The 13,237-nt window shown below is 58.2% G+C and overlaps 1 protein-coding gene across 2 annotated transcripts in view; it reads left to right on the top strand.

Annotated features, from left to right (window-relative positions):
- Window positions 1-3,920: 3,920 nt before the first annotated feature.
- Window positions 3,921-13,237, top strand: part of KCNK9 (potassium two pore domain channel subfamily K member 9) — a 105,238-nt gene continuing 95,921 nt past the window's right edge. For both annotated transcript variants that reach the window (XR_010135056.1, XM_055348251.2), the window contains exon 1: window positions 3,921-4,849. Coding sequence is in view for 1 of the 2 variants with exons in the window: in XM_055348251.2 (XP_055204226.2) it covers window positions 4,177-4,849 (673 nt within the window). In the remaining variant the exon portion in view is untranslated. The remainder of the gene's footprint in view (window positions 4,850-13,237) is intronic.

Raw genomic sequence — 13,237 nt, 5'->3', positions numbered from 1 at the left:
AAGACAGTGCTGAGATCAATGAGCGATGTCTGCGCCGGGCAGAGGTGGAGGGAAGGGCAGGCTGTACGCCAGGATCAGTGAGCCCACCCATGGCCCCACTCCCCTCTTTAGCCTTCCCCATCTGTAAAATGGGTATGATGAGTGTGCACCCCTGCCTATTTTCAAAGATGTGGGCATTAATGTGACAAAGCGTTGAACATACCAAGGAATCAGGATGTTGTGGAGCAGCAGAAAGCCCACCCTGGCCCAGACACACTGCGGTGATGTGGAAGAAGTACTGGCCTGGGAATTGGGTCCTCCCTTACTCACTGTGGGACCAGGATAAACTGCTGGGCCTCTCTGGGTAAGAACAGGGGCTGCAGGCACACCCACTGTGTGTAAAGAATGAAGCAAACAAGTAGGCAGCAAGCAGATAGAGTTATAAAACCATGATGTTCTTTATTAGCTAATAAGGTACATCTGTTTTTACAGAAACTGAGGTCCAAGGGAGGCCCATGTTGGGGCTGCTGGAGGGCGCGGACAGGCTGTGAACACAGCGCATGGGCACCAGGAGCACCGGACAGGCTTGGGACCAACTGACTGTGGCTTAAGCCCACAAGAGAATGCACTTGCTCACCCCAGTTGGGTGGCTCGCGTGTGCGCCACGTGCCTGCACTGGGGTTCTCAAAGAGTCAGGAAGGACCCGCCTCCCTCCTCAGGTCACCTATCTGCTGACAGCCCTACCCAGAGGAGGGCTCTGATTGGTTGAGGTGGGCCTTCACACGTCCAAATCCAGCCAATCACCGTGGCTCTGGGGAATTCTGGACTCTGATTGGCCACACCTCAGTTCCACATGCTTCTTGAGGTGGGGCTAGAGTTGGGACACCCAGACCCACCGGGGCTGCCAGGGAGGCAGGCACGCAGAGGCGCTGCCCCCAGCCGGACTCTCTGGGCTGCTGTGTGGCACACACCATCCTGGATGGATGCTGGGGATGTAGGGAGGATGCTTGATTGAGCCCCAGGCTTTGCTCCCAGGAGCTCCCATTCCACCCGCAGGTCCAGCGCCTTGGAAAGTGGCACATGTGGGGTGTGGACCTGCGGACGAGGAACCCTCTGCTTCCACGGCTCAGACACTGCCTGGGAGGTCCTGAGTCCACGGGTCTATTCCCACGGGTGGAAGAGAGGAAGAACCAGGGTCTGGGGGCTGGTAGGTGGCCACTCAAGGCACTCTAAGCTTGGGGCCAGAAAGCAGCGGGGGTCCTTGAAGGAGCGCTAGACAGAAGCCACGGAGAGGCTTCCAGGGCTGGCTCCACATCGGAATCACTGTGGGATCCTGGGCACGCGATCCTGTCTTGCTGGAAGTTTTCCCATCTGTAAAACAAGGGGTTTGGAGTAATTCATCTCAGAGGTCCTTCCAGTACGCATACAGCGGGTTGCGCTTTCCTGAAAGGCTGTATGCAAATGGAGTTCCGTAAACCAAATCGAAGTGGCTCTGCAGAGCGCGGCGTCTGCCGGCGCGCCCCTCCCCCGCCCGCCCTGCCGCGGGGACAGCCTGGACTTCCCCGCAGCGAGGCCGGCTGCGCGGCCGCCCCGTGGGTCGGAGTCCAGTGCCCCCTGGTGGCGCCGAGGCGGGCAGGCGGCTTCCGGACCGCGCGGAGGCCCGACGGCTGTGACTCAGGGGTGGCGCCGCTGCCAGGGCGGCGGGAGGCCTGACTGGGGTTCCGTCGTGGGCTGAGCCACGGCGCAATTAATTACCAGCTGCTGGGAATCCTTGTCGCCCGCTCGCGGTGACTCACCCGGCAGCCAGGCTCAGTTGCCGAGCGCGGGGGCCTTGGTTTCCAAAATGAATCTGGGGAGAGTGCCTGCTCGGGGTGGGGCTCCCCGCTCCCTCGCCCCAGGGCGCCCGCAGACCCAGCGAGGACCTGACGGCTCAGACGTAGCCCACAGCGCGGGCTCCCCTTCCCTGGTGGGCACCCGTGAGCCCTGAAAGTGGAGTGCAGAGCGTTCCAGCCGGGAGGCCTCGGTGAAGCACTGGGGTCCCAGACCCTCTGGGCCCGGGGTCCCTGAGGCCAGGGAGCCCGAGCACCGCTCCAGGGGGCGACCCACAGAAGGGACTGGTCTCCTGGAGCCCGCGAGCTGCCCGAGGGTTAGGTCTGATTCCCCAGCCACCCCTTGGCCAGCTGCTAGCCTGCCGCCAGGCAACTCTTTCCCATCTCCATCCCTTCCTTGGCTGGGGTCAGGAGAGGAAGAGGAGCCCAGGGGTCTCTGAGGCTTGGGTCTGTCCTTTTGGAGCTCCAGGGCTCCAGGCGGGATTCAGGAAGCCGAAGGTCAAGGAAAAGCCCCTCGATAGCCTAAAGGGAGAGGGCGGGGAGGGGGAGGAGGTAAAGGAGGCCGAAATGGGAAGGAGATAAAGCCTGGAGAGGGCTCATCTGGAAGCAGGGAATAGGTGCGCCCCAGCCCGAGCCTCGTGTTCCTACCCCAGGTGGTCTCGAGGGGGCTACCGCGTGGCTCGGGGCTGCATCCACGGCGCACCTTGCGCCCAGCTGTGGGGAACCAAAGAGTGGTTATATATATCAAAGAGTGATTATATATATATATATATGTATGTATGTATGTGTGTGTGTATATATATATATATATATATATATATATATTTTTTTTTTTTTCCTTCAGTAAAGCAACAGAGAGGTTACTGGGTCGGGGGATTGCGATGTCTTTCCCCGCTGTCCTGACTCCAAAAGTGGCGGCCCATGCTGTCCTTAGCGCTCTCCAGGGAAACGACTCGGGTCTGCAGGTGCTGGCCCAAGCGGGCTGTGCCGCTGGGAGGCGAGGGGGCCGAGGCAGCCCTCGGGACCCCACCACTCCACGAGGCCATGTCCCTGGCCAATGACAGGCTCCCGCGCCGGGTGGCTAGGTGGGGGGTGGGGGGTGGGGAAGACTTCGTGAACCGCTGCTGCCGCTCTCCTGTGTGCCCATGGCCCCCTCCCCTTCTGCTCCCCACTCTCTGCCCAATCTGCCTGAAGCTGTCAGCCTGCCATCTCGGGGCTGAATCCCGTTTTCCTCCCCCAACCCCGAGTCCCTCAAACTCTCCACCCGCCAGGGCTGCTTGCGCTCTTGGGGAGCCGGGCTAGAAGGACCCAAGAAGCCTCGTTTATCCTCCCATCCCCCGCCAAAACCCGCCGGCGGCTCCGCCCCCGCCCCCTCCCTGGCGGCTCAGGCCGCCCCTCCCGGGCTCCCTCCGCGTGCGCCCTGCGCCGCGCTGGGTCTGCAGCGGGAGCTGCCACAGCAGCCTCGCCAGCTGGCTGGGGACCAGGCGGGAGGTGGCGCGCCCTGGAGGCTGCGGGAGGGAGGGAGGGAGGGAGGCCCGGCCTCGGCGTAGCCCGGCCCCCGCTCCCCGAGGCCCTCCCGCCGGAGCGGGGCTGCCAAGCGCACACACACACACACACACGCACATACACACGCGCACACACACATTCGGGCTCCCAACGGCGCGCACGCACGTAGCGCCCGGGGCAGACCAGCGCGGCGGCCGCCTCCCGGGACGCCCGGACGCCGGAGGGCCCCGACCCCCGCGCGGCTCATGCGCCCGCGTCCGCCCCGCTGCTCCGCGAGGCCCGCGGGACCCCTCCCGCCGCCGCCGCCGCGCCCGCCGCCCCCGGAGGAGCGGGCTGGCCGACCGCCACCGCGCCGTCCCCCGGCCGCCCCCGAAGCCGCTCCATCGCGGTCCCTGCCGTCCTGGGGCCGCGCCCCGCTCCCGCGCCTTGGGGGTTGAGCCGAGCAAACTTCGCGCACCGGCCGACGCCCGGCGGGGACCCCGCTGCGCACCCGCGCGCCCGGGTGGGCGCTGGGCGCGCGGACCTTTGGGGAGCGGGCTGCCCCTCCCGCTGCACCTGCTCGGCCCCCTCCCCGCTTGCAGGGGACTCCAGAGACACCGCCACTTCGCAAACTTTTCCTCCCCACCACCGAGAGGGGGCGAGGAGGGGTAAAAGGGGAAGCAGGTTCCGCGGGGCGCGCGGACCTGCAGGCTCCTTGCTGGGCACCGCCACCCGCGAGCTGGACCCACAGGGGTACCGGGCCCCGCGGCCGCCCTCCGGCCGCTTTCTGGCTCCGGTTCCCGTCCCTGCGTTTCCCGCGGGAGCGGGGGGCGGGGTGCGGAGGGCAGCGAGGCCCGCGCGGTACCCAGCGGGGCCGCCCTGCATGGCCCTGCGCAGTGGGGCGGGCTGCTTCGGCCGGGTCTGGCGCAGGGTGTCGGGGTTCCCGGACGCCTGGCCCCGGCGCTCGAGCAGCCTCCTGTGCCTGTCCGCCTTCTCGGCTGAGCCCGGGCCCGTGCCGCCCCTGCCCCGCCAGCCGCCTCGCGGTGGCGGTGGCTGTGGCGGCCCCAGCGGAGGGGGCCCCCCCCAGCCTCCCCGCCCCCCGCCTCCCCGCTGCTGCTGCTGCTGCTGCCGCCGCCGCTTACAACTTGGAGGCGGCGGCGGCGGCGGCGGCGGCGGAGGAGGAGGCGGCGGCGGCCGCCGGGCGCTGCAGTGGGACGCGCGCGGCTGTGAGCCTGCGGGACATGCCCCCCGCGCCGGCTCCTTGCTGGCGGCCATGAAGAGGCAGAACGTGCGGACTCTGTCCCTCATCGTCTGCACCTTCACCTACCTGCTGGTGGGCGCCGCCGTGTTCGACGCCCTCGAGTCGGACCACGAGATGCGCGAGGAGGAGAAACTCAAAGCCGAGGAGATCCGGATCAAGGGGAAGTACAACATCAGCAGCGAGGACTACCGGCAGCTGGAGCTGGTGATCCTGCAGTCGGAACCGCACCGCGCCGGCGTCCAGTGGAAATTCGCCGGCTCCTTCTACTTTGCGATCACGGTCATCACCACCATAGGTAAGGGCTGGGCGCGCCGCCGGACTCCCGCGCCCCGGGAGGAGTCCAGGGAGGCGGCTGAGCGCGCCGCGCCGGGCTGGGTGCAGGGCGTCGAGGGTTAAACGCAGCCTCCCTTGGGGGCCTTTCCGCAGCGCCCCCTCCTCTCTAGGGAGCCCCCACCTCCGCGGCGCCTCCGAGCTTCACCCTTCGGGGACCCCACCCGGTGCTCTCCACCGCGCTGGTGCCTGGGCCGGGCGTGCGAGCCCCGAGCGAGTGTGCCTGAGCCGGGAGGGCGGAGGCGCCACTTTTGCGAAGAGAGTGGAGCGCTAAGAATAATCCCATAGCAGACACCCACCCACCCACCGCCCCGGCGCGGGCTGGGCTGCGCGGGGCTCTGAGCCTTACACTTACTACCTCTCTGGGAGTTGGAGAGGGGCTGGCCTGGCACCCATGGCTCCTAGAGGGACTCAGGTGGCAGGGGAGTGCGCCTGGGGCGTGAGAGGCACTGACCCTCCGTAGCCCCTGGGCCCCGCTCCAGGCTTCTCTGAGCTCAGATTTCATCTCTCTTCCCCCCGCCCGGCTCCTTTTTTCCCCTGAGTTCCAGTTCTGGAGCTTGGACTTCCCAGGTCCCTGGGAGGAGAGAGTTTGCTCTCTGGTGCTTGCGGTGGGGGTGGCAGCCCCTCAATTGCTCTCAGTAGAGGTGGAGAGTGGGGGCAGGGCAGAACCTGCCCACTCCCTAGGCTGTGACACTGGGAAAGGCCAGTCTAGACATTGCCCAGAAACCAGGGAACTTGAGCCCCAGTTACGAGAGGGGATCCAGCCGGTAAACTGCAGGGATGCCCGCCAACCCCACTGCCAAGGGCGCTATTCACAGAGCAGGGTCTCTGGTCGGTCCCGAGGGCAGTGTCCCCTCTAAGGCTGGGGGCTGGGAGGACTCCCAGACGTTATACTTGGAGACCTGTGGGAGCTGGGGCAGGTCCCTTCATCCGGGTGGACGCGGTGGATACCCTGCATGGCAGGAGGCAGGGTGGTGTCTCTGTGGTTCACTTGCCCCGGTGAGGCAGGCTGCCTCTCTAGGGCCATCTCCTTGGACCTGCCAAGGCCAGTGTGTTGGGGGGGTGGTCTGTTTCCTGCACCCCTCAGGGCTTCACACCCCTGTGCCCTGGGCAGGGACCTCCTCCTTCCCCCCTCCCTTCTTCCCAGCTCCTCCTGTCTCGCTTCTCTGGACCTCCTCCTCTAATTTCCCTCTTGATATTTTTCTTTGTCTGGAAATCTCTGCATACTGAAAAAAAAAAGGATTTCTCAGTGCCATATGCAACAGGAAGCGCCAGCACAGGACGGCCTGTCTTTCCTTCTTGGTTGAAAATACTTTTCAGAGAGTCATCTTGTTTTAAATGTTTAATTCATTGGTGCAGGTTTTTCTGTTTGTGAAGGAAATTGTCCTTCTGTTATCTACATAATCAGCTTGGCTCTTGCTTGCCCCACGCCCTTTGCCCAGCACTCCAAACACAGATGACTCCTTCCCTTCCCACACTGTGTTTCCAGCTTCTGAGAGGGCCAGTCATTGCCATTATCTCTGGCTTTAAACTGTGGCAGTGGCACGCAGATGCACAGGGCAGTGATTCTGGGAGACAGGGGCCTGTTGGCTGGAGAGCTGGAGAGTAAGAAACATGCCTCTGAAACTGGCCACCCCTGGGGAAGGGAGAAAGCCCCAAGGCCCTTAAACATGCCTTTAGGGTTGAAGATGGAAGACAGGTGAATTTGGCTAGCATGCTGGCTTCCAGTAGTAAAACAGGCACATAAAATGCTTGGCTGATCCCGAGAGTTGAGCTGCAACATCGAGGAGAGGATTGGTGTTAAAAGCAAACCCTGAAATGTGCCAGTTTTCCTTAAGAAATACATTGTTGAGACTGATGAAGTTCTTATTGAGGTGTGTTTCCATGATTGATTCTGATTGGTAGCTCTGGGTGTATGCCTGTAACGGTTAAAACTCCAAAGAGAAGCTGTCAAGGGAAGTGTAGCTAAATGGAGGGTGTCGGCTTCGCCTCAGGGGCTGTGGGACTTGTATGAATAAGGGACCAGAGGCCATCTGAGGAATTCGCTGATTTTCCTCGCTTCCTTCTTTGGGCTTTCCACTGATTTTCTGGAAAGAAAGGTTGGGAAAAAAATGTGTTTGTGTGTGTGTGTGTGTGTGTGTGTGTGTGTATGTGTATGTGAATAAAAGACAGCTCTAACACTAACACAGCTGTCCTGTTGTGGAAAGACGTTCAACTTGGAACCCACAGACCTGGCTTGGAATCTGAATTTGGCCATAGTGTAAAGACCAGAGAGAGGTCATTTCCCAACTCCTGACCTCAGTTTCCCCACCTGTAGAAGAGATGTCTCACAATAACTACCTGACAGGCTGACTTTTAAGGTCCAGGTGAGATCCCGCGGGCTGCAGCTGCCAGGCACAGTGTGGCTGGCACTTAGTAGGAACGGAATCCACGCTCTTGGACGAAGCCTGATCGAGCCTCCGCTCTCTGCCCTAAGAAGCTGTTTAGCACAAGAGTTCAAATTTACAGGAAACAAAGCACCTTTCCAGTTAATTCTGTTTGGTTTTTTTCTTTTTTTAATATAAATGCAAATTAAGGTGCTCCTAGGCCTAGAACAAAACCCAGCCCCAAGCCTTGCCCTCCAAGGATTTGTCTCCTATTGGGCAGTGATATTAATGAGTCAGGTTAATCTTCATGGGCGTTTTGATTTCTAATCTAACCTTGAGCTATTTCTTGAGCATGCTTTAACTTTTTGCCCAAGTCTCCAAGGTTGGGACGGGAGCCGCTGGTGCTGGGCGGCCACGAATGAAGGCTTCTTCTCAGATGCAGCTATTAGCTTGCTCTGTGAAATGGATTTTTAAAACGTATATAATTACCACTTTGCGTTGAATCTGTGGCCGAGCCTTCCTAAAAGGCTTTGGAGGGATATTACCCTGAGTCTCACCCCAGCTCTCTGGGGATCCCGGGGCACGGTGATCATTGTCATAACCAGAGAAGAACGGGAGTCCAGCTGGGCCCCGCAAAGGGCAAATTCAGTTACATCATTTATCAGGCTCTGTTTCCATTCCTCCCCATTTGCTTCCTTTGATGTCTGTGCCACTTGTAGCTATTTCTGCGGAGATTATGTTTAGTTCTAAACTTGTGAAGTGCTAGACCTTTGCATGGGAGACCCTCGTAGGTACCCTGTAGTTTCCTTTTGATTAGGAGTTCAGTCTGAGTTTCCCCCCAACCCCCGCCCCACCACCTGTTGGTGGAAGTGGTGAAAGTCAGGAGTGCTGGGCCAGGGTCTGGACAGGGGTGGAGGAGTTTTATTTGGATTTGGCCTGCTTGGGGCCAAATGGTGTGTAAGGGACCCCTGGAACACACATGTGACCTTCCTACAGCGGCGCTTTAGCCTCTCCCCACGATCCAACAGAGTTAGAGTCTCCATGACACTTCTTTCTCCAATCTAACATGTGTGACCTGAGCTGTTATCACCTTCAGGATCATTAAAAAAGAAGAAACCATCAGATCTTAGAAATCAGATCTCATCTGCAGAGTGTAGAGGACAATTTGAAATCGGGCTTAGGTAGGGAAGGAGAGGTGGGTTTTTCCTTTTCTTGCTACAGTTTGCAGGAGCGGGAGCCGTACATCAGGGGCAGTATTTCCCCAGAACCTCGGGGCCCAGCTGAAGCTAGGAGTGGTTGCTGTGGGGATTGAGCTGACTGGCTAGGGGCAGGGTACACTCTGAGAAACAGCTTTGGGGTCCCTGGAGGTGCCTTGCTCCCAGGCCTGTACCTGCTGGAAAACAGAATGCCTTGAGATAGCTTCCTTTTCTCATTCATAAACGGCACCTTAAACAGACTTTTCGTGAAACAGACAGCATTTTCCATTTTTTTTCCTGGCACTCCTGGTGCAGTTTTTGGTACGTGGTTCACACTCTGGGTGAGCACCTGGCCCTGCCAGGTCTGTTCTTCTCCAAGGCTCTGAGGCTCTGGGGACAGTCTAGATGACAAGATAAGGCCTGGCCTTGAGTGAGGAGGAGGGAGCTGGAAACCCAAACAGTTGGTTGCAGTCCAGGGTGCAGTCCAGGGGCAGCTAAGCCCAGCGGCTGCTTGAACCCCTTCCCTGCCACCCTGCTTAGCACATGCAGGGGGTATGTTCCTTGGTTGGCTCTTTTAACCTGTCTTACAGGGGCTTGTCCTCCAAGAAGTCTTCCCAGCCTTTCCTCTCACTGCCTGCCTCAGTCCCAGCCTTTTTCTTTAATAAATACTATGCTTTCTGCTCCAGGCCCTACCTGTGTGTGTTTTCCCGTGCACCTGCAGGGCCAGCACAATTCCTGGGCCAGAGTGGGCCTCTTGGAAGGGCTGCAGAATACAGCACCAAGCAGACCCCACAGGCTGGTGCCAGAGGAGCACGGAGCCTCCACACGCATGCACTCACCTCCCCCACTTTACAGATGAGGAAACTGACGCAGATAAGGCCACACACACCAAGGCAGAGGGCCTTGAACTCTGTCATGCAGTTGGGATCTCCTTACTGAAGGCTCCAACTGTGGTGTTTTCCCTGGGACCAGGGCTGGGCTCCTGGGGTAGTCCATCGCGTTTTTCCCTCTCCCTTTAGCTCCACCCTTCAGTAGAACTGCCCAGCAGACCCAGATGAAGGGCCTGCCAGGGTGCCATGGGGTGGGCCCAGAGGAGTGGGGCCTCCTTGGTAATGTCCAGCAGGGTAGCTGGCCATGCTGGGGAGCCAGGAGATGCCTGTGGGCAGCTCCTCTTCCCCACACCCTTCTCGGACCTGGGCTCGCTTTGCCCTGGGCCCTCTAGGAAGCACTGCCTCTTTGTAAATGTCATGGACACAGCAAAGAAATGGGGCAGAAGTGGGGTTTCTTCTGATTCTGGGGTACATCAAAGAGACACCTCGGTATGCGGAGACACCCAGCATGGTGCTCTGAGGAGGGGTGGGAATCAGGTGAGACCCAGGAGTTGGAGATACCCATTGCCCTCACCTACTCTTTCCTGGGTCACTTTCATCAGTGGAGTCTAATGAGGTCAGAGCAGTAGGTGAAACAGGCCTCAGTATACACCTCTTCCTCCATGCAGCGGTTATTCACACCTCCATCTCTCCATTCACAATGTACTCACTTAGTCCTCCATGCACCTGCTTATTCACACATCCATCCACCCACCCACCCAGCTATCTACCATGCATCCACCACCCATCAATCCACCCATCTACACATCCATCCGTCTATCCCCATCCATCCTCCCATCCACCCACTTATCCATCCATCCATCCATCCATCCATCCATCCATCCATCCATCCACTCACCCATTCACCATTCATCCAGCCACCATCCATCCATCCACCCACCCATCCACCACTCATCTACCTATCCATCCATCCACCATTCACCCATCTACCCACCTACCCACTCACCCATCCATACGCCCATCTACCCACTCATCTATCCATCCACCATCCATCTGTCCACCTACCCATCTACCCATACATTCATTCACCATTCATCCACTATTTATCCATCCACCTACCCAACCATCCACCATCCATCTGTTCACCCACCCGTCCACCCATCCATCAATCCATTCATTCACCATGCATCCCTTCACCCATCTACCTATCCACCATCCATCCGTCCACCCATCCACCCATCCATCCATCTATTCATCCACCCACCCACTCCTTCATCCATCTATCCATCCACCCACTCACCCATCCATCTATTCATCCACCCACCCATCCACCCACCAACCCACTTACCCATTTATATCCATTTACCCACTCATCCATCCATCCATCCATCCACCCACTCATCTATTCACCCACCCACTCACCCATCCATCCATCCATCCATCCATCCATCCATTTATCCACCCATCCATCCTTCTGTGTACTCCATCCCTTCTTCCCTCCCTCCTTCCCTCCCTCCTCTGTGTACTCAGTGGGTCCTCAACTCACTTGCTTATTGGACGGATTTCTGCCTCTGTCTTTCCATGTGCTGGGTGGGAGCCCTGTGCTGGTGGGAGGCACACGGTGGTGAGCGTGCACAGTACCCTCATTAGAGCCTCAGTGTTAATGCCTCAGTGGCCTCCATGAAGGATCTCCAAGATGTTCTAGCCCCATCTCCTTCCTGCAAATGGTGAGCCAATCCCAATCACTTCTGATTTTTAAGCATTTTTATTTAAGTATAACGTTCTTATAGAAAAGTGTACATTTCACAAATGTATTGCTCAGTGAATTCTCATAAGGAAATCATGTCCATGTAACCAGCACTCTTAACAAGAGACAGAACATTACTAGCACCCCAGAACCCCCCACGCTAGTCATCTCTTGAATGCCTCCAGTGGTAAAGAGCTCATTATGTAACACATAATGAAGTAGTGGATGTGTTTAGACCAATGTTGAGATTATCTCTTGTGGGGTTCTGATCTGGTGAGGAGCGGTGTGTGCATGGGGGTTGGGGTGGCTTCTCTTCAAGGGGCTGCTTGTCTCTATAGTAGTCACCTAAGGAGGACCCAGCAGATGTACATTTAGAAACTGGAACATGGGGGGCTTAGACCTGGAAGATGAGAGGGATTTCAGCTCACAGATGCAAAGTTGAGCCTGGAGTGGGGACGGCATGCTACAGTGGCCCAGGGAGCTGGCCCCAGAGGGTTGGCCCCTCTGACTCAGACTGTAGCAAGCAGCTCTGGGCTGTGTATACACCAGCCTCCCAGAGGATGAGGGAAACATGGAGAAAGAGATGCAATGCTTGTTCTCAGTAGAGCCCCAGGAACTAGGAGGCAACCAGCCCAGGTAGGCTGGGCTGATAAAGGAAAGGCAGTGGGCTTTCTTGAGAGAGTCCCATGGGCAGAGGAATTCTGGGGCCTGAGAATTGGAGGAGGGTCCTTCCCACTTCCAGGTGGAGCACCGTGCTATGGCCAGCCTGAAGGAGCCTGGAGTCTGAGGTCCCTTTCCTCAAGGGATTTTTGTTTTGAGGGTCTCTTTTCCTGCCCATCCCCACCTGGGGACCTCCACCTGTAGAAAGCTCTCCCTTTTTAGGTCAGGGCACTCACCGTGTAGCTTATGATCCTCCAAAGGGAGGGCTGAGTGGAGCTTGGCCTCCCTCCTGTTCTGTAACAGTCTGTAGGGATTTGGGGATAGCCCTGGGCTCCCGAGTTTCTTCCAATAATGCCCTTTGTAGCCAGTTCCTCTCCTCTGAGCAATTTTAGCCTGTATGTGTTTTCCCAGTCCAGTCTGATCATTCAGGGAGAGCTGACCATCACCTCCCCTTGTCTACACAATATACTTCTGTTAATGTCCTCAGTTGGTACACTAGCTTTTCTGGGTAGCCCCTTCCTGCATTAACTTGTTTTGAGCACATGTACTTCCATTTTGTGCTACTAAGCAAAAGCGTCCCTGTCTTGCATTGGTATGGTCCCAAATACAAACCCTGGCATTGATACCTGAGCACAAAGTAGAATTATGTGCTAGGGACCAAGAAAGGAAGGGGTGGTTGATGGAAAAATTCATGGCAGGGAAGATGAGAAAATTCAGGTGCATCTGTGAGTGTGTTGGCCTGGCTTGTCGGGACACTGTGGGCAGATGTCAGCCACTGGGCCTGAAAGTCCCTCCAGCTCACAGTTTGCTGGCCTCAGCCCAACCATGCCCTTGCCTGGGGTCTTGGGGTCAACCGGCCCTGAGTGATGGAAGAGCCTGGCCGGGGAGTGGCTGCTCGAAGGTGGTGCTAGGTGAGTGGGGTGGACCTGCCCTGAGCCATCCTCATCCTTATCACAACTTGAGCCCTGGGAGGGACCAGTAGGTGGCAATGGGGTGGAGGGAGGGGGCCGGAGTAGAGGAGGGTGGGCTGAAGTTTGGGGTGGCAGGTGATGGGTGGAATGTTGGTGTGACAAGAGGCCTGCTGGGCCAGGCATCTGGAGAGTGGGGGGCAGGTCCCTACCCTACCCATGGCCAGCCATCCAATGAATGGGCCATGATGCCACCTGTCGCCTGGGCAGGATTTCAGGGGCTCCTCTGTGGCCTCTCTTATGAAGGCACACAGCTGGGAAGCAGGCAGACCTGGGATGCCAGTGCCCTGCAGGGTGGCTCACATCTGGCTCATGCCCCATCCCGGAGGCCCAATCCCAGGCACACCCCTTAAGCCTGGGCTCCCTCATCTATGAAATGGAGACTTAGAGCTCAGAATTTGTGTCCTTGTAAGGATGGGAGGAAATGTGTGTGAAAGGTTTCCTCGCCTCCTCCACCCAGGAGGCAGCTGGTGAGTGGCAGCTTTGTTGTGATGGTGGTCATTTGGGCGTGCTCATTAGGGGACAGTCAGCTGGGTCTGGTTGTGCTGTGTCCACTCTTGGCAAATTCACTTTCAGCTTCCCCTTA

Source organism: Gorilla gorilla, chromosome 7 (assembly GCF_029281585.2).
Source record: "Gorilla gorilla gorilla isolate KB3781 chromosome 7, NHGRI_mGorGor1-v2.1_pri, whole genome shotgun sequence".
Taxonomy (NCBI): Eukaryota; Metazoa; Chordata; class Mammalia; order Primates; family Hominidae; genus Gorilla; species Gorilla gorilla.
The sequence above is the reverse complement of the archived record's forward strand: the minus strand, read 5'-3'. Positions and strand labels throughout refer to the sequence as shown.